At 33.7% G+C, this 22862-nt stretch overlaps 1 protein-coding gene across 1 annotated transcript; it reads right to left on the bottom strand.

Annotated features, from left to right (window-relative positions):
* Positions 1-1475: 1475 nt before the first annotated feature.
* Positions 1476-15641, bottom strand: LOC123657185 (fatty acid-binding protein-like). The gene is made up of 4 exons (XM_045592764.1): positions 15572-15641; positions 13667-13836; positions 5444-5557; positions 1476-2032 (listed from the first exon to the last, which is right to left on the bottom strand). The coding sequence occupies exons 1-4, from the start codon at positions 15639-15641 to the stop codon at positions 1973-1975; spliced, it is 414 nt and encodes a 137-aa protein (XP_045448720.1). The 3' UTR covers positions 1476-1972.
* Positions 15642-22862: the final 7221 nt, after the last annotated feature.

Below are 22862 nucleotides of genomic sequence, written 5' to 3'. Positions count from 1 at the left end.
ACAATTAGAAGCAGATATACAAATCGATCTCAGGGAACATCCTTCTTTTATCCTTTTCTATGTTTTTGTAAAAAAATAATAATCAAAGTTGCGTAGATGCGTGTAAAACCGCGCGGGGATTTTTCGTAAGATAAAATTCAATTCGACGCATATCTTCAGAATGCTATTTTATATGTGTGAAATAGATTTAAATGAGTATCTTTTGTTAAACATTAGGCAAATTAGTTGGAGCTGGATTAATTTTATTATATTATGAAATACTTTATATATTTTGTTATTCATAGAAACGATTTATTTACAAATGTCTTTATTACTAAACATTCTTGTTATATTTACTGTAGCTCTATTGCGTGTATCAAAAACGAAAGATTAACTAAATTCGTCTGTGTAAGTTCTGAGCTGATAAAACTTTCCAGATAGTTATCTGACATATTATGTTACTCAACAGACAAAAATTGGTAATAAGTTTTTTTCACTAAAACGAAAGTAGTATATATATATGGAGCGTCCTTCGGCCTGCTGGGCCGATGTTCTATTGGGCGCAAACAGTCCAGCAGTGAACTGGGATAGGTTGAAGCGAGTAGATCAATTAAAATACGATACACTACTGAAATAATGAAATTTATAATACTATTAGTATAAGACCGAAAATATGTTTTCGACGCGCTTGTCTTAAGAATCTGACGTAAATATAGCAGAAGTTTTAATAAATACAGCAGAAGAAAGAGCAGCGTTGAGTATTCAGAATGAAGAACTAATCAACTTTCTTTAAAGCTGTAGCTGTTTTAGTATAATGTCATAACTAAGGTTCACGTTGAATGATGTAAAATATGTTGGCAATGTTTCCCCATTCCGAGTATTGAGTCAAAATCTGTTCATATTTCAATCGCATCATCCTGTAATATCCCACAGCTTGGCATAGAGCTCTATCCCTATAAAGGAGAAGGGTCAGAGCGTAATCCACCACGCTACTCCAATGCGGGTTGGCGGATATATTCCCTACTACGAGTAACGGTCGCTATCAGGCGTACATGATAACAACCGGGATCAACAGCTCATCATGCTCTCCGAGGCACAGTGGAGAGACCCTCAATGGACTAACAACCAAACCGGAAATAAATATTTGTATAAACACAAATATAAACTCCGAGCAGGAATCAATTCCGCGACCGTCAGTTTTTAGGCGTCGCCGACACGGCACACGCACCATTACACCAGAGCGCTCGTCAATTCAGTTTCAAATCTACGCACATGAACAGAACGGGTTACGTTAATGGTTTAGTTGTTAATTTAATTTTTTTAATTGTGCTAGTCTTAAGTTATTTGTGATATTATTTTGAGAATATTCTGAACAATCTCTTTCAAAACTTATTTCCTTCAAGCCTATCGAAAACAGGTATAGCAAGACTACTTTGAACGTAACATATTCAGCACATATAACTCAAGTAAGCTTGGAAAATAAATAAAATAATACGTTGATCATTATCATTGTATAATTTCATTTCATGTCAAATACTGATTTAACAATACTGAATATAAATAACTTAGAAAATACGCCTCACTTACATTAAAAACACCGAACTATTAAATAAAATAATTCAAGCGCCAATCGATAGATAGTACTCGAATTCGTTGAGACGAGCGAGTATGCTTTTTTAGTTGTCGAGAACAAAATTCAAAATCCTTAAAATTTTTAGTATCTCAAAACGACTTACCTGGATGAGTATTATTACGTATTTTTAATAAAATTCAGTAATATTTTATACGAGTAATAAAAAAAGGATGTAACATTTTAGAAGGTACATGTCCTTAATTATATAACCGCAATTTTATGCAAGTTTGAGGCAGGGGCGTATTGGCTCCCGTGTAACATAGGTTTCCTAATAAATAAACATAATTTTATTTTAAATGTGCTTCATTTAACTGAACAAAAAAGCGGGGCATATTCAATTAGTTTACCCTCTATTGTGTATCATTGAACCAGTTCATAATATATTGTACCAGTGAGGTCAGTTCCGTCCATTGTCACGATCTGAAATAGAAATAAAACGTTATAGAAATAGTATAAAGTCTTAGATCCATATTTTTAGCTATTTCTTCCTTAATATAAAAACGATTCGTTTTTGTCACTAAAACGTAGTAAAACTGTCAAAGTTAAGTAGGGTCATTGCGCCTGTTCGCGTCCACTTAGTGCAGTTGGCAAGTTTGAAGAAGAAAATAAAAATGTCCCCGCACTAATTTCTATGAAAAATTTATTTACTGTGTTCGTTATATAGTCTATTTAAAGATTAATTTTCAGTTTTGTTCGAAACGTCTTGTTATTATTTTATTTAAATACAAACTTCAGAATTAGGCGATTTACCCAGTTTGCGTCCATAAAATCCAATTTGCGTCCACCCGCTGGACCACTTCGCGTCCACCAGCTTAGAAAAGGAATAAAGAGGTGATATTTTTATGATAATGTAAAGAGAGGTTGGATTTTAATAATTTATTTATTGAAGAATTATAGTTATTTAAAAATCAACATATTAACATTAATAAATCACTATAAAGAAAATAAAACACCTATTTATTCTTCTAAACATTGATAAAACTTAAAATTAAAAAACAAATTAGGTACCCATGTATTTAGTAAGTAAATAGTAATTCCACCTATAAAATTCAACAATTATCTGTTCTGTGAATTTTAAAGGAATGTAAGCAATCTAAAGGATCAGCCTGCAATTACAATCACAGCAGCCTTTCGCAGTCGACTACTGGACATAGGCCTCGACAAGTTCACTCCTGTGTTTTGCCCATAGTCACAACGCTGGGCAGACAGGTTGGTGACCGCAGGGCTGGCATTGTCGTACTGAAGATGCTGCTGCCCGTCTTTAGCCTGTGTATTTCAAAGCCAGCAGTTGGATGGTTATCCCGCCATCGGTCGGCTTTATGAGTTCCAAGGTGGTAGTGGAACTATGTTATCCCTTAGTCGCCTCTTACGACACCCACGGGAAGAGAGGGGGTGGCTATATTCTTTGATGCCGTAAGCACACAGCACCACAAAGATCAGCCTTGATTAATAATTATGGAAACAAAATACGAGGTGGACACATATCTCCATTCGCATTAAATATTAATAATACCGTTATGTTTTCTTCTTCGTTACTTGATTTTATTTGATACTAGCTGTGCTCGCGACTTCATCCGCGTGGAATTAAAAAAAAATATTGTTCTGTTCGTAAAATTAAAAAATAAATAAATTTCTAAAATAAAAGTAGCCTAAGTTACTCCTTATTACATTAGCTATCTGCCAGTGAAAGTCCCTTCAAAATCAGTCCAATGGTTTCAGTGATTAGCCGGAGCAAACAGACAGACAGACAAAAATTCTTAAAATGTTTTTATTTATTTATTTATTTTATTTTCTCACATCTAATATTACAGGCATAACCCAATTCATTAGACATAGTAAAGGAGACAAAAAGCAAAAGGAAAAAAAAAAAGTTAAACTATAATTAAAAAAGAATTAGCTGACTTAAGCATAATACTAAAAACAAAACAATGTAACATTAATAAATATAAAAACATTAAATTCAATTATCATAACATATTATATACAAAGTAACTTTTGCGAATTCACTCCACGAACAAGAAAAAAGGTCTAGTGTGTCAGCCACCAAGTTCAGCGTTCTGACTGAACGAGCAAGGGGTCCGTTGCGCACTAGCTCGGTTCTGCCGTGGGGTACTGCAAATAAGCTCGGACGCCGCTTTCGTTGTAGATACCTATCGGGTACGCTCAAATCTATCCACTGCAGTAACCCTGGATTATTGACAACACCGCGGAATAATTTTAAAATATAAGTTGCCAGAGCCAGCTCTCTCCTAGTCTCCAACTTGTTGTATCGAACCATGCCCAATACAAACAATGTTGAATACATCAAGGGATACAAGGGATACACGCCATTAAGCCTAAGGTAAAGAAACCTGGTGAATTTATTTTGAATATGTTCCAGCATGAGACTGTATTTGACTTCATGTGGAGACCATACTACCGCATTATACTCAAGCTGACTTCTTATTAGGGCATCATACAGTAAAGAGATTGCTTATTTTGGTATATGTACCATGTATAAATCAATATGCATTTAGTAAAAAGCTGTTACTTTAATATTACAAACAGACACTCCAATTTTATTTATTTGTGTAGATGAGTTTTGTACCCTCTTGGTCTGCACCCACTGATTTTGTCCAATATCGGAATAGCATATTTTTTGCATAGGTGCTTGTCTTACCGATTTCCTCTTCTCTTGAATGTCATGCAAAACTTCCCTTAAATCTTCCTCTGTGTATGTTCTTTTTTTCTTCTTCTTATCTGCAAAGAACTCATCTTAAACAGAAAAAAAAATAAGAAAGAAATTACATATTTCATTCAAAGTAGAATAGGTATTAACTTGTAGTTATTAGTTTTATGTATTAAACTTATAGAATTAATTTAAGAAATGGACGCGATTTAGTTTTATTATTAATCCCTTTAGGTATAGTTTGCGTCCATTGCGGACGCAAAGTGGAAGTTTTATAAATTCGGTGTAGTAGTTCGCGTCCACCTTATTTTAACTGTTAACTATAAAAAAAATAAGCAAATTCATAATTATTATAATTCCTTTTATCATAACCAACGCCTAGAAACAGCTATGTATTCAAAATAGACATAAAATAATAAAAGACTTACCTTCAAACGAACCGCTGCCCACTATTTTCTTCTCATTATTCCGTGCCTTCGCGCTCTCTTGTTGAACAACTATTTTTTTTACCCGGGATTGCTTGGTCGCACAGAACTTTTGTCTATGCGTGCGTGCCTCTTATACATTGAGGTATTGCCGGTAATTACTTTTCGACTTATTGGTGTCTTAGTATACTTAATTTCGAGACTTTTGAAACTGAGATCCGTAAAATGGACGCGAATTGGGCGGTGGACGCGAACAGGCGCAATGACCCTACTATTTTATTTCATTTTATATGGATAGCTTACATCTTATAATGATTAAAACTAAAAAACTAATCACAAGTTGTCACATATTTAATTTATATTATACTTATTATAATTTATATACTACGCTACTAATTTATACTTTTTAATTATAATATATAGATACCATTTTTTTTCAATTAGGTTTTAGAGAGAACATTGCGTGGAAAACTGCATGTTGTAAAAATAAATTCTGAAGGTTAACATTTACTACATGTATTCTCAAATATATCTGCTACCAAGAAAGGCTTCTCAGTTAATAATAACTTTTTATTATTACGTATGAACGAAACGATTTATTATTTGTATGAAATTTGTATGAAAAAAACATAAATACCTATATTCGTTTAAATCGTAAAATACTTTACTTTTGTAAAACTTGCGTAATAAAAAATATTCAAATTCTTTGTTATGAAATTGTTACAAAGCATTACTTACCATTTTTATTTCATTGTCATTGAACTCTCTTCTAAAATAAGCAGTTTTTCCGTCTGGCATCTTTATCACTTGTTTAATAACGCTGTTACCTTCGACGGTGTATGTCATTTTTACCTAAGAATGTTAAAAATATATATTGTAAACGACTCTTTTATAGAAGCTTTTATATTTACTAACACCACATATACTGTCCGTGGGGGAATGTACCTGTGATTATGGTACTGTCAATGGTGAAATATCAGGTTTTTTAAATATAATAATTATAAACTTTTTTTTTAGTATAATATGTTAATATTCACGTACCTATGTTAGAAGCATTCATTTTTTTGTGTTTATGTATAAGTATATGTTCTACTTATGTTTGCTCGCAATTGAAAGTAAAATCGACTACAATCAGGTACATCGACAAATAATAGAACGTAAGTAAGTAAGTAAGAGGCGAAAAAATAATCAAGTAAATACGCGTTATCAAACATTAGTTAAAAAGTCATTAGATCTCGATCAAATGGGACCACAAGACAAGCGTTAGCTTTCGATTAAATTAGTATTACCAAAATCGCTACACCCAGTGAGAATTTATACGGTATAATACAACGCATTATTAGATACAACTAGAAAACTAATTGTCAGTTCTCAATTAAATTTAAATAACTCCACATGACACGCCACCTTACCATTAAAAAAATCATCGAAATCGGTCCACCCAGTCAAAAGTTTCGAGGTAACAGAAAAATTTACAGCAAATATAAAAAAAAAAATATACAATCGAATTGAGAACCTCTTCCTTTTTTGGAAGTCGGTTAAAAATACAAGGTAATCACTCCATTTGGGTTTTTGTTAAATCTTTGTTCTAAAAACAAAGGTTCGTTCGAAATATTTCTTAATGACTTAAGTGCCATTGTACTGAAGTACAAGCAAATGAACTACCAAAATTTCGTCAATGTTACGTAGTGATTAAGTAACATACTCGAACAAGATGCATATTTTGGAAGTTCTAATGGCTTATGAGTTCTAAATACTTACATAAATATTGCGAGCAAAAAAAAAAATTAAAGTAAAATTCTTATTTTCAACGTAGTCTATATCGAAAACATTACAGTTATTAATTATTGTACTAATTGTGCCTCACGCCATTGTCTCGGTCGTCGGAACGAGGTAGTGTACAGTATAGATGTGTGTTATTCTGAATCTGGAGCTGTTTACGTGTAAAATAATTCCAATCATCAGTTCAATTATATTTAACCAAAAGTAATAAATATTCATCCAAAGTTTCTTATTTATAATATTAGTAGGATGTAAACAGTTACCACAACTTAATGTTAATTAACAATATAAAGCAAAAAACTAGATTGACCAAAATTGTATCGAGAAGGTTGGAGTCATTTCCGTGTTGGACGTGTTGGTGTTTTTACGTTAATTCTATAATGAAAATCTATTCCAGCCTTCAAATTATATCATTTTTAGAAATCTGGTATCTATGAATAAGTCACAGAAATATTAGTCTAATTTATTTAAATTGAAACAATAACATTATTTATTTAGTGTAAGCTTTAAAAGAAATGAGAATATATTAGTTTTTTGTTTACTATTTGTGTTTCTATTTATATTAAACTAGCTTCTCCGCGCGACTTCGTCCGCGTGGAATAGAGGCGCGCGCACTACTTGATCATTATTTTGCTGCGACGTTATTTTAAAATTGCGATATCTCCTGAGATACTCATTGAAATTGAATTATGTAAAAGGCTATTTCGTTTTAAATTAAATACTTGTAATGAATAACGTATTTATTTAGATAAAGATTAATATCATGTTTATAAAAACATCTTCGCAAATAATGCATAATTTTAGAACGAACTTGGTTAACAAAAAAAAGGTTATAGTGAGCCTACCTTAAAAGATAGATATAGGTATGCTGTCGCAGACTTTGAGCTCTTATAAGAGCGTCTATTACTTAGTTACGAGTTTATATTGAATAGGATTATTGCTCTGGTCTGATTCTTTGTTAAATAGCTTTTTGACGCAATATGTTATATCAATTTGACGCAAATTGTTTATCTATTTTCACGTGTTGGAGAAAAATAGTGTGTTAAACTTCAAAGATACTGATAAATACGTCAGTAACCTTTGTCAAATAATCTTACTTTTTTAAATAGATTCGTTATTAAATTATCAGATATTTCGCACGCTTTTACGCTATATACTATATCTAGCATGACTGTACATATATCTAACACACGCCGAATAAGTAGAAGGGAAATGTAATGATAAAGTCTAGTAATTTGTTGTGGCGAGAATACTAGCACAATAAAAACGAAATTGTTGATAATTTAAATATATAAATAAATAAAGGTTTAGCCTAAATTTTAAGGCAAGGTATCTATGTAAAAGTATTGCGGGACGAAGTTCGTCGGGTTAATTTGTGTAAAAAAAACCGAGATCTATGTGCAAACGTTTTCGGTTCGATTGACAAGTAAAAGTAGATTTCAATGAGATTTATTAAATGCTTATTAATTTATATTAATTTTGTAAATGTAAAATAGGAATCGCATATTATTAGGGTTTCGTGACTAAAGGGCGTGAATATAACTCTATTACCGAGACTCCTTTGTATATCCGTCTGTTCCATGGCTGTGTCTTAGGAACTTTGACATGCTTAAGAAAAATATCAGATCAGAACTTCAGTTACTGCTTTTTCAATTTTGATTTCTTTTATGATAAATCGTAAAATGTATCACTATTTTTTTATTTTTATTTATTTTTTATCACTTTTTATCTAAGAACGACAGAATTGTAGTAGATAAACATCTGAAATTTAATCATATTTGTATTGCAATTACGATTACTATCAAAACGGTATTGTTTAATTTACAGTTACTTAATTACACCACACTACATTATCAATGATTTTTTTTTAAATTTTGTATCCGGTTAGACACAGTGACTAGTCATGTCTGTTTCTTTATTTGAGCTACATCTACTTGTTTCTTTAACTACAAAACTTAATATATTTTTTAATGAAGTTTACTTTTAGATGTCTAACATATGTATACTTACTAATGTACACAATAATAAGCAAACAGAATATAGTATTAAAATTATGGTAAAAGTGATAAAATAAAAAATTACATAGTAATGGGAATATTAAACAACTAAAAAAAGAAACGAGGTTTAATTGAAGAAAGGCCTTTACTGTCAACAGACTTGTGTGGTGGTGTGGAGGTGCTATGAACTCTATGTGAAAAATTATTTAATGTTAAATATAAGGTAGCACGGCACTCATTATGTTCAAACCTGACTCGCACTTGACAAGTTTTATTTATTGATATGTTACAAATATCGTATATAAGTACGACCTTAATCCACATCGTCATAAATAATGCACTCAAATAAAATTATTATCTATGTATATGCAAATAAATAAAATTTGTGTGTCTGTTTGTCATATTAAAATAACTACATTGTACTAAACGCATAATGGATACACAGTAAATATACCACAATAACATTATTCCAATTTTGAGCAGAGTCACGCAGAGTCGAGCTGAGTCGAAAAGAGTCGAGCAGAGTCGAGCAGAATCGAGCAGAGTCGAGCAGAGTCGAGCAGAGTCGAGTAGAGTCGAGCAGAGTCGAGCAGAGTCGAGTAGAATCGAGTATCCTCTTCAGTCCTCTGGTATCACATATGATACCTTCGATCATCGCGATCTACATTATAATTACAAATGGCAAACATTTAGTAGCCGAACGTATCATAAAGAGTAGAAAATTGTACTTCTCAAAAAATATAACTGGAAACACCGCGCAGTTTTTTGAACTTCAGTGACCTGTCAAATATGTTATACGGTTGGTGGTCATCATGAAGCGACGTCGTACCGGTAAGTTTTCAAAAATTTGTTATTTTATAATAAATATTTACATGGAAATAATAAGTTAACATCTACTTTCTGTCTTTAATGACTTAAAATAATTTTGTGGTTAATAATTTTAATTGACATCGGTTCCTGTAATCCTAGTATCATAGGTGATACCTTAAGATGCAACTTTTACTTTCTTTTAAATAAATTATCGAGTTTCTTTATATTTTTAATTGAGATTTTCTGTTATTTATTTTATTTTATTTACTTTATTCTTTATTTTAACAGGTGCGAAATGTCTCAGAGACAATATAATAGAAATAAAAGATTATTTGGAAAATATTCATTCACATGATTAGGATTTGGGAGAACAACAGCCTGTCAAAGAAGACGACGATGTCTTGCGACAACCTGATAATAATGACGATGATCATCAGTCAGACCAATTAAAATCTAGTGAGGAAGAGAGTAATATCTCCAGGAGTTATATGAAAGATACCCAAAGTGGTACCAAAAAGATGACTATGATCCGCCTTTGATGCAAGATATTGATCAAATATCTGACAATCTAGATCCTCCCTAAATAAGAAAGCCATTAGAGTACTTCTCCGACTATTTCGACAATAGTTTTTTTGAAGAACTTGCTTTAACTTCAAATAAATGTGTTCAACTCTTTACCAGATATTTAGCAAGATCTGGTAAAGAGTTGAACACAAATCGCACAGAAATAAAGCATTTTCTTGATAGCAAACTCGTATACTTTGCTACAAGTGTAACAAGTACACGAACACATATTCACCTATTCATGTCAATAGAATAGAACAGAATAGAATAGAATAGAATAGAATAGAACAGAATAGAACAGAACAGAATAGAACAGAACAGAACAGAACAGAACAGAACGGAACTGAACGGAACAGAACGGAACAGAACGGAACAGAACGGAACAGAACGGAACAGAACGGAACAGAACGGTACAGAATAGAACAGAACAGAACATAACAGAACAGAACAGAATAGAATAGAATAGAATAGAAAAGAATAGAACAGAACAGAACAGAATAGAACAGAATAGAACAGAATAGAACAGAACAGAAAAGAACAGAATAGAACAGGATAGAAAGAATAGAACAGAATAGAACAGAACAGAACAGAACAGAACAGAACAGAACAGAATAGAACAGAATAGAACAGAACAGAACAGAACAGAATAAAATACGCATCAGTTTGTTATATCTCACTACTGGGCGTAGGCCTCTTTCCCCATGTAGAGAAGGATCAGAGTTTAATCCACCACGCTGCTCCAATGCGGGTTGGCGGATATATTCCCTACTATGAGTAACAATCGCTATCAGGTGTACATGATAACAACCGGGACCGACGGCTTAACGTGCTCTTCGAGGCACGGTGGGGTGACTAACAAGGACTGCACAAACACCCAGACCACGGCAAACACCTGTTTGGCAAATACAAATGTTTGTCTTGTGCGGGGATCGAACCCGCAACCGCCAGCGCAACAGGTACAATCCATGGCTGTGACCGTTGCGCCAACGCGGCGTCAATAGAATAGAACAGAACAGAACAGAACAGAACAGAACAAAACAGAACAGAACAGAATAGAATAGAATAGAAAAGAACAGAATAGAACGGAATAGAACAGAATAGAACAGAATAGAACAGAATAGAACAGAATAGAGCAGAATAGAACAGAATAGAGCAGAATAGAACAGAATAGAACAGAATAGAACAGAATAGAACAGAATAGAACAGAATAGAACAGAATAGAACAGAATAGAACAGAACAGAACAGAACAGAATAGAACAGAATAGAACAGAATAGAATACGTTTCAGCCTGTAATATCTCACTACTGGGCGTAGGCCTCTTTGCCCATGTAGAAGAAGGATCAGAGTTTATTCCATCACGCTGCTCCAATGCGGGTTGGCGGCTATATTCCCTACTATGAGTAACAATCGCTATCAGGTGTACATGATAACAACCGGGCGACAGCTTAACGTGCTCTCCAAGGCACGGTGGGGAGACTAACAAGGACTGCACAAACACCCAGACCACAGCAAACACCTGTTTGGCCAATACAAATGTTTGTCTTGTGCGGGGATCGAACCCGCAACCGCCATTGCAACAGGTAAATCCATGGCTGTGACCGTTGCGCCAACGCGGTGTCAATAGAATAGAATGAAACAAAATAGAACAGCATAGAACAGAATAGAACAGAATAGAACACAACAGAACAGAACAGAATAGAAAAGAATAGAACAGTATAGAACAGAATAGAACAGAATAGAACAGAATAGAACAGAATAGAACAGAACAGAACAGAATAGAACAGAATAGAACAGAATAGAACAGAATAGAACAAAATAGAACAAAATAGAACAGAATAGAACAGAACAGAATAGAACAGAAAAGAACAGAAGAGAACAGAATGGAATAGAACGGAATAACCCAGTTTTAAAATAAATTAATTTATAATATAAAAGTGTTCTAAGTTACTCCTTACTACACCAGTTATCTGCCAGTGAAAGTCCCGTCAAAATCGGTCCAGCTGTTTCAGAGGTTAGCCGGAACAAACAGACAGAAAGACAGACAGACAGACCGACAAAATTAAAAAAAAGTGTTGTTTTGGAATATGTACAGTGTATACACAGTTTTTTTTTAAATATTACAAACAGACTCTCTAATTTTATTTATGTCTATATATATTAATCTGACTATACTTTAAGTTGATTACAATATACTGAACATATATATAATATATTATTATATTTAGTGTCTCTAGACATAACCATTCTGTTATAATTTAGTGTCCAAAAGATTAATAAATTAAAATCCCCTTTCGACATAGTTAGGAGCTAATCAACTTCTACTTATTTCTTCTGCCGTTCATAAAATTTACATGTTTTTTTTTTGTGCTCTTATTTATTATAAGACGATACAAACAGTTGCAATGTTATAGAATTGTCAAAATAGTAGCAAGCTTTTTTCAAATTATCAATTTCAAAACGAATAAGGCCATATGAGGCTGTAAGGCTGTTACCATATATTATACATATATTACATATATTACCATATATTACCTTATAGACACCTGCAACACCAGAAACATCGCAAGCGCGTTGCCGACCCAATCCTCAATCCCCCAGGAGCTCTGGTCAACTTACTCACCAACAGGAACACAATACTGCTTGAAAACAGTATTATTTTGCTGTGATCTTCTGTAAGGTCGAGGTATACTACTCCAGTCGGGCTGCTCCATATTTTGAGCAGGAAATTCCTGCTGTGCCCTACCTCAACTATTTCACCCACTTTCTTCAAGTTAAATTATTATGTAACAATTTTACTGTCTTTTTCTTTATGACCTAATGAGACTAGCATTATGTATTTTTTGTGAAACTATAATACATTCTATGCGTGGTTCATTAGTTCTCTATTTAGAAGGTCAAATTTACAATTTATACCACTTTTATCTTTACTTATCACTTATAAATTTTTATTATGATTGAGTCTAGGCATAGATAGCTGACAGCAGATCATATATACTGATCCAACCTGGATACCACTCTGTTAAATAAATAATAAATAAATATCTTATAACATACACTCGGTCGTCTGTTCCTACAGTAAGCAACTTAATTTTTGTATTATAGGTAACAGCCGGCTGATATAGCTAAATATTTTTTTTTATAAATATACATAGAAATATTATATATAAATACAAATATTACACCCAGACTCAGGCGGGAATCGAACCCGCAACCCGCGGAGCAGAAAGCAGGGTCACTACAAACTGCGCCAACGAGCTAGTCTAAAACAAAGCCAATCTAATAAAATTGCGTTTCGTGACATGAGAAAGGCAGAAAGAATGAGACATCCTACTCTATGACTAAAAGGATGCGGGATAAGCTTAATATTTATATTGTTTTTACTCTCCTATCCGGTTAGCCACTGTCAAATTTGTACCACAGTGAGTACCAGCGTTGACTTAACGCCCTGTCATCTACTGGTTCCACAAAAATTAGGTATTATAAGTTATTTTAATATAAATAACTCATTCACAATCTTTTATGTAGCAGGTACAGCAGATAATATTTTACTTAAAAACTGGAGCAACCCGACTCCCCAGTCAAGTTGCTCGAGTACCTATACTCTAGAAGTGTTGTATTCCTAAAGTGAGTAAGGTAGCCAGAGCTTCTGGGGATGCGTTGTATTGACAGCGAAGGTAGGATCGTGAACTCGCCTTTGATGCTCCTCGTGTTGCAGGTCTTTAAGTCATATCATATAGTCATACAGTGTGGATCAAACGTTTGTTTTTATACGATAGTCGTATAAGAAAAATCGAAGATATAACAAACCGTTCCTCCATCGTTTTTCTTCATAACGTGCTCTTCTCCTAATCTAAAAGTATGGGACATTTTTTTGCCGTCTATTTCCAGATCCATAAGCAGTGTGTTTCCGTCTAACAGAGTGTAAGTCACAAACGGAGCCTTCGTTTTTATTACCCGAACGATGTCATCATTTGCATCTGTGTGAAGAAATCATTAAATCAATAAATATCATTGACATACACACATTCGTTTGATCCTAAGTAACCAACTTAATGTTTATGTTATAGGTAACAGCTGAATGATACAGCTAATTTTTTTTTCGATATGTGTATATAAATGATAAATTTATAAATAAATACATATATTACATCCAGACAGGTGGCGTCAGTGGAACTAACAAACCCCGGATCAGAAAGAAAACCCTCCTTTCTTATTTGGTCACTGTGCTTTGACTAAAATCAATTTTTTTTACTCAATTAGTAAATCTACTTCTGAATCGCCATTTAATAATTAAAGTTTTTTTACTAATCTTTCAAAAATTAATTATGTTTGATATGAAGCTGCCACTGATTCGAAACGTAGATTCTGAAGGAAAAAAATCGGCAAAAATCTCGTTTCTCTTTTAAAACATTCAATAGTAATTAATGAAAAAAAAAAATTGTCACTTCTTGAAAATTTCCATGTACAAAACAATATCACCCCTCCACTTTAGTACGCAGATTCTGTTGAGTTTGTTAAAAAACTTGACAGTATATACATTTTTAAAGAAATACACATATCATATACATAAATATGTACCCCTGTCTAGTCTCTTTAACATCCCACGTGACCCAAACTCTCCTTCTTATGTTCTATCCCGTTTTCACTACCTCTCCTACCCTCTCCTAATCGTTCCAGGCGTCCTGACATTACAACAAAGCTGGATGTACCAAAGTGCAATACCAAATTCAAACTTAATTCATTTGCGGTACGCGCCTCTTTACTGTGGAACAAACTCCCAGAAAGCGTCCAAAAAAGTCATTTCCTTGTTTCCTTCAAACGTAAATTAAAGGAGCAGTTTATTTCACTATTTAAGTCAATTTACAATTATCTACTTCGTGAATATGTAAGTATATAATTACCTATAATATTATGTATTTGTATTTATTATAGATTAAAAACAAAATTGTATATGTATGTGTGATATATTTATACTTGTAAGTATACACTATATTACAGTTATTTAGCTATTTTCTTTACGTTGTATTTTCTTGCACTGTATCCCCCGCTATATGACACACTCTCTCTCATGACTGGAAGAGATCTCTTCTAGGGATAATTAATTTTCTTACATAATGTAATTTTCTGTATATTCTTTTTTTAGTGCAATAAAGTATATATATAAATATGTCATATATCCTACCTACTATACCTACGTCACAATTTTAATCATCTTTCAATCACCTTATCGTCATTAATGAAATATTGGGCAATAGTCATCAATACATATAATAAAAATGTAACGGAACGCATGTACCTACATGGAAAATATATGAGAAAAAATATTATTATTACCTTCATCAGCGCGAACAGCACCCAAAACAATGACTGTTAGAATTTTTGTCGGTTTGTCTGTGCCTTTGTGCTTTAGTAGAGTACAGTTTATTGAATAATCTACCTAGGTACTTTTAAACACAGAAAATAAAATGATTCCTTACTTTACCATAAAATCCTTATCCTAGATTTGAGTGGTGATTTTCAATTACTTCAAGCAAAAAATAATTATTTTAATAACATTACCTACAGTCTTGTTAAATATGTTAAAATTATTAATATTTGACATAACACGCACAAAATAACTCAAAAAATATAATTGACGCTCCTTTATCGTACAAGATAAACGGTCACAAGTTTACGTATGAACCAACACTCACTAAATAACAAAGCACTCACGAGTTGATGCCAATAATTCTTTGATGTTTTCACATTTAACCCTCCGAAACTTTTTACCAGAGAACGACATGTTATCCTAACGATTTGTATTATTTAATCAAGATAAAGCCCGCGAAACAAATGTGAAAGTGACTCGATTCCGTTTTTTACTGTCATTGCCTTTGATAAGATTTACATACTGCTGTGTCATCGTAGATATTATAAATTATGCACACATAATATTATCATCGTGTTTGTTTGTAATGTGGTAATACGAGTAAAGTTTACCTACTACCTCAGTTATTTTCAAATCGTGTTATGATTATCATAAATGTTTTTTATCAACATTTATGACATCTAAGATTTTTATTTTTGTGTTACCCACATTAGGAATTCTAAACATTTTGAATATCATATCAAAAATTGACCGCTCCAGCGGGGTTCGAACCCGCGTCTCCGACGTACCGTGTCGGCGCTCTAGCCAATTAAGCTATGGAACGATGCACCCGCTCGAGCGAAATTTTCGATATGATACTTTTTAATTTCGGTTTAAGCGAACCGTGGCGCCGTCTATAGTGAGCTCTTTAGAGAAACCCGTAACTATTCAAAGTTTCATATTACAATGAAAATCTTTGACAGGAGACGACACCGTGCTATTTTTAATATCTAAGATTTTTATTTTTGTGTTACCCACATTAGGAATTCTAAACATTTTGAATATCATATCAAAAATTGACCGCTCCAGCGGGGTTCGAACCCGCGTCTCCGACGTACCGTGTCGGCGCTCTAGCCAATTAAGCTATGGAACGATGCACCCGCTCGAGCGAAATTTTCGATATGATACTTTTTAATTTCGGTTTAAGCGAACCGTGGCGCCGTCTATAGTGAGCTCTTTACAGAAACCCGTAACTATTCAAAGTTTCATATTACAATGAAAATCTTTGACAGGAGACGACACCGTGCTATTTTTAATATCTAAGATTTTTATTTTTGTGTTACCCACATTAGGAATTCTAAACATTTTGAATATCATATCAAAAATTGACCGCTCCAGCGGGGATCGAACCCGCGTCTCCGACGTACCGTGTCGGCGCTCTAGCCAATTAAGCTATGGAACGATGCACCCGCTCGAGCGAAATTTTCGATATGATACTTTTTAATTTCGGTTTAAGCGAACCGTGGCGCCGTCTATAGTGAGCTCTTTACAGAAACCCGTAACTATTCAAAGTTTCATATTACAATGAAAATCTTTGACAGGAGACGACACCGTGCTATTTTTAATATCTAAGATTTTTATTTTTGTGTTACCCACATTAGGAATTCTAAACATTTTGAATATCATATCAAAAATTGACCGCTCCAGCGGGGTTCGAACCCGCGTCTCCGACGTACCGTGTCGGCGCTCTAGCCAATTAAGCTATGGAACGATGCACCCGCTCGAGCGAAATTTTCGATATGATACTTTTTAATTTCGGTTTAAGCGAACCGTGGCGCCGTCTATAGTGAGCTCTTTACAGAAACCCGTAACTATTCAAAGTTTCATATTACAATGAAAATCTTTGACAGGAGACGACACCGTGCTATTTTTAATATCTAAGATTTTTATTTTTGTGTTACCCACATTAGGAATTCTAAACATTTTGAATATCATATCAAAAATTGACCGCTCCAGCGGGGTTCGAACCCGCGTCTCCGACGTACCGTGTCGGCGCTCTAGCCAATTAAGCTATGGAACGATGCACCCGCTCGAGCGAAATTTTCGATATGATACTTTTTAATTTCGGTTTAAGCGAACCGTGGCGCCGTCTATAGTGAGCTCTTTAGAGAAACCCGTAACTATTCAAAGTTTCATATTACAATGAAAATCTTTGACAGGAGACGACACCGTGCTATTTTTAATATCTAAGATTTTTATTTTTGTGTTACCCACATTAGGAATTCTAAACATTTTGAATATCATATCAAAAATTGACCGCGCCAAAAAGTATCATATCGAAAATTTCGCTCGAGCGGGTGCATCGTTCCATAGCTTAATTGGCTAGAGCGCCGACACGGTACGTCGGAGACGCGGGTTCGAACCCCGCTGGAGCGGTCAATTTTTGATATGATATTCAAAATGTTTAGAATTCCTAATGTGGGTAACACAAAAATAAAAATCTTAGATATTAAAAATAGCACGGTGTCGTCTCCTGTCAAAGATTTTCATTGTAATATGAAACTTTGAATAGTTACGGGTTTCTGTAAAGAGCTCACTATAGACGGCGCCACGGTTCGCTTAAACCGAAATTAAAAAGTATCATATCGAAAATTTCGCTCGAGCGGGTGCATCGTTCCATAGCTTAATTGACTAGAGCGCCGACACGGTACGTCGGAGACGCGGGTTCGAACCCCGCTGGAGCGGTCAATTTTTGATATGATATTCAAAATGTTTAGAATTCCTAATGTGGGTAACACAAAAATAAAAATCTTAGATATTAAAAATAGCACGGTGTCGTCTCCTGTCAAAGATTTTCATTGTAATATGAAACTTTGAATAGTTACGGGTTTCTGTAAAGAGCTCACTATAGACGGCGCCACGGTTCGCTTAAACCGAAATTAAAAAGTATCATATCGAAAATTTCGCTCGAGCGGGTGCATCGTTCCATAGCTTAATTGGCTAGAGCGCCGACACGGTACGTCGGAGACGCGGGTTCGAACCCCGCTGGAGCGGTCAATTTTTGATATGATATTCAAAATGTTTAGAATTCCTAATGTGGGTAACACAAAAATAAAAATCTTAGATATTAAAAATAGCACGGTGTCGTCTCCTGTCAAAGATTTTCATTGTAATATGAAACTTTGAATAGTTACGGGTTTCTGTAAAGAGCTCACTATAGACGGCGCCACGGTTCGCTTAAACCGAAATTAAAAAGTATCATATCGAAAATTTCGCTCGAGCGGGTGCATCGTTCCATAGCTTAATTGGCTAGAGCGCCGACACGGTACGTCGGAGACGCGGGTTCGAACCCCGCTGGAGCGGTCAATTTTTGATATGATATTCAAAATGTTTAACATTTATGACATTTATACGTAATATAAAAATTAAGTTAGGGCTGCATTTTGTAAGGTGCATTAGAGGGAAGTTAGCAACGTTTTTTCACTTTATTTTTCATATAAATAATATAATTTTTCATAATATTTTTGTGATTTCTCTTGTGCTGAAAGTTAGGCTGTGTGGATTGTGATCACTGAATAAGGTGAACTACTTTTCCATTTTATGGCTACTTTTATTAATAAATATGTAATAGCACATTTTTATTTTATTCAGGTACCTAGAAAATTGGCAACATACTGTATGCCCTTTTAATTGTTTGCGAGTTATACAATTTTAATTTTATTGTTTTTCCGGGCTGAAATGATCGTGACTCATCGAAAAATTTGTCATAAATCAGTAATTTTTTATTTGTATATATATAGTAGGTGTAGTGGTACGAATAGTCACCTAAAACACCGACGGTTTGCGGGTTCGATTCCCGCTCGGGATGGGTATTTGTATTTGTACAAACATTTCTTTCCAATTTGGATGTCCGTTCTTGTGGGTCTCCCCACCGGGCCTCGGAGAGTACGTTAAGCCGTCGGTCCCGGTTGTTATCAATAAGTACCTGATAGCGATCGTTACTCATAGTAACATATCCGCCAACTCGCAATGGAGCTGCTTGGTGGATTAATCTATTATTCAATCCTTCTACTACATGAGGAAAGAGGCTATGCCCAGCACATATATATATATATATATATATATATATATATATATATATATATATATATATATATATATATATATATATATTTATTTAAAAAGCAGGTCAACCTTGTTACAAATAATTGGCAATAAATACTTTTTTTAAAATCAGATTTAAGGGCTTTGGCAATCAATATTGCTTAGAAAAAAATGTAATTCATAGTAATATGTAAACAAAGTGTCGTGATACGATTAGGTATCTGAAGATATTGCTCTGACGTAAATTGCTGACGTTATTATTACTTTATTTCTTTTATACGAGCTCTATGGAATAAAAACTTGTACACTTGTTTAAACATGACATTTCGATTTAGAATAAATAATAATAACGTTTAGCAAGAAATCGAGATAAACCATTTTTTACCCTCTCCCATCACTCCCTACCACTTCCCGACCTCAGATCGCCCGGACTTTATTTTTTCTTACATTTTCGTTGTATTCTCTTTCTTCTTCTATCTGTACAAGTCTTTAATGAAACTAATTTCGTTTGTTTTTTGTAATTTAGTTAAAGCTAATTAACTAATAATATAAGCTTCGGTAGTGAACATAATTAAACGATACTATTGCGTAATTTTACCTGACTACTATTATATTAAAGTGAAACTTTTTTTCTATCGCCCGAAAAATTTTCATTCATCTATCGCATGTCGCATTACAGATAGCTGCGATGTAGGGATAAGGTGACAGGCGCATTGCAAAGCAGTTAAGGGCGGCGACCATAGCTCGCGTCAGCTCACAGTATAAAATTTATATTCTCGCCTATTCGTGCAAGTGTTCCGCGGTATTTAAATGTCTACAAACCGAAAAAAAAAAATCACTTGCACCGTTATTCCATAAAACCACACAATTAATTTTTATATATCATTCTTTGTTTATTACATTGTCACGATGACATTGCGGAATATTCATTATTACAAGAAAACTCTTATTTTATGAACTTCGTATCTTGCAATGACTAAGAACTAGAATAATAAAATAATGATGATTGAAAAGTACACACAAACAGTTAAGGTTTTCTCTGTTTATTGCATTATTACATTTATATACACGGTAAATATAAATACAAGTGGTTACATATATATAGATAGGATTATATTTTCGAGGTTTGTTATATATTAGTAAATATAATAAAAACTGAAAATACCTAACTTGACATAAAAATATAGTAATTTTACTACTTAATCTACTAACTAGGTTTAACTTAGACATTAACATTACAATTCAGTTTAATTTAGACAAAAAGTTACTTAACTAGCTGCCCGGACAGATTTCGTTCTGTCAAAAGTTAATAGGAAAAATCAATTTTTTGCTAATTTTTTTTTGTAAAACCTTCCGTGGGCATTAAGGAACATACAAAAAAAAAAAAAAAAAAAAATTAGCCGAATTGGTCGAACCATTCTCGAGTTATGCGCTTAGTGACATTCATTTTTATTTATATAGACAAGCGGACCCAACAGACTTCGTTCTGTCAAAAAGATTTGGAATGTGGCAGTTTTTTGTTCCTACCTATTTTATAGTCGGCGCAAAAAATCTCCTGAACAGAACCGTCACCCTGATGATAGGGTGGTGTGTGAGGTTCAGCTCGGGTGACCAAAATATCTATAATACCCACTTAAAAACCCCGACTGGGATGTCTGCTAGACGGCTTCAAACTAAGAGGCGAACTTAGGGTTCAAACCTGATTGAAAAATAATCTAAAGGGACAGTGGGAACCTAAAGGTGACAAATATTTAAAATTGTGTGCCTCAATGACATAACATAGAGATAGACGGGTTATTAACCGACGTATTATTATTATATATACGATTGTATTTAAAAGTCTACGTCACAGAACGCGCGACGCGTCGTGCCCGATCGCGCTGATTTGGCCTGTGATAATTAAAGATAATGAAACCCTTTTTTAACGCGATTTGTTTGACAAATGTAATGATTTGAAAACTAATGCATTTAATGTCGCATGCCGAAACTAAAACAGAAGATTTTTTTTTTTGATAGATATGATTGAACTTGAACTTTATGCAGTGATAATAAAGTGCAAATTAACTCTTTGACGTTAGGAACACACCTGTATTACTTAGACAACAGTGAGTGCTTGTAATTTAACATGAACTTTATAGAATAGCAATAAAGTTCAAATTGACTCTACATTTTAGTTAGAAAACGTTTCTATGGAACAAAGAAAAGGGCTGTTTTTGGGGTTTTTCCGGAAATTATTCGAATTTTTCTCGCCGTAAAAGCCATCCTTGGACTTCAAAGAATATTTAAAAAAAAAGAAATGTTAAAATTGGTCCAGGCGTTGTTGAGTTATGCGCTTACTAATATATTTTGCGATTCATTTTTATATTATAGATTACTGAAATGGTCTGAGATAGTTGCTTAACTAACCAGAAGTCGTGATACTTACTGTACCTGCATACACCATTTGTTCCACCAACTTCTATTCTTTTGTTTGTATATTATGTAAGTATTCTAATACAAGTTTTTCTAACAGAAAAATAAGACAAACATTTTTTGTCCTCAATTATTATTTAAAATAAAATATAACGAAACACCAAGTCCTCTGGTTTCCAATAAGCAACAATATTGTAATTCGATGCCATTGTTTACCTGTCAAGTTAATGTCAGGGACAATCAAGATTTAGATGGGATCAGAATACAACCGGAACAGTTTTTGTGATATAATCGTTGTTTGTAACATGTCATGTCAAGCTAATATTACAGGTTGTATTTATTGAAAACACCCATTTTCCGATACAATCAAGAAACGACTGATGACATTGGTGAAATCATATGAGCTGTTTTGACAATATAGAGCTGCGCGCATCCTAAAAATTTACAGTAATCATTTTTCCCTAACGCACCAAAGGAAGTATAACTTCAAAAAACAAAAGCAGTCACAGGATCGAAAAACAAAAATAAATATAATGACTATATTTTCCTACTCATTTTTAGTTACCTCTTCATGTTATTTATAAAAGTCTTTACTTTATCATCGAACTGCTGCAAAAAATTATTTCGAACTACATTTTTATCAATTACTACGTAAAAGATTACTACGTAAAATATACATACATTCTATTATAAAAAACAATAAGCAAAATTTACAACTTAGACTAAACGGCCTATTAAAGATATTAATGGCTATATGGATTATTCATAATATTAATAATCCATCAACCCGTTGTTAAGCAGTCTGGTGTATTAGGCTCTAGTCTTTCTTTTGTATTGAAAGGACTTTGCTTATCAGTCCCGATGTACGGTAACTATCCCGCTTTGCGGGCCAAAGCAATTCAAGGTGCATACATATAAGCTACAACATCTATTGCTGCTCATTCAAAAGTTATACCAGCAATTCAAGTGATTTTATTGAACAGTTGAATCGCCTTATTGTTTTATAGAGACTATGATGTGGATCATCAAATTTGCGAAGTATTAAAACGGTTAAAAACAAATCGGGCGTCTAGTTAAAGTATTAGGTCTTATTTCACATAGTAAATTTAGGATAAGCTCTCTGGATCTTATCTAGGGATA

This window comes from Melitaea cinxia, chromosome 10, assembly GCF_905220565.1.
Source record: "Melitaea cinxia chromosome 10, ilMelCinx1.1, whole genome shotgun sequence".
Classification (NCBI taxonomy): domain Eukaryota; kingdom Metazoa; phylum Arthropoda; class Insecta; order Lepidoptera; family Nymphalidae; genus Melitaea; species Melitaea cinxia.
This window is presented reverse-complemented; position numbering and strand designations above follow the sequence as displayed.

Excerpts from the sequence above, each read along its gene's own strand:
- LOC123657185 (XM_045592764.1), bottom strand. The coding sequence starts at position 15,641 with ATGTCGTTCTCTGGTAAAAAGTTTCGGAGGGTTAAATGTGAAAACATC. Across the intron at positions 13,837-15,571 it reads AGAATTATTGGCATCAACTC|ATGCAAATGATGACATCGTT; the intron begins GTGAGTGCTTTG and ends TTCTTCACACAG. Across the intron at positions 2,033-5,443 it reads ATGACAATGAAATAAAAATG|ATCGTGACAATGGACGGAAC; the intron begins GTAAGTAATGCT and ends TTTCTATTTCAG.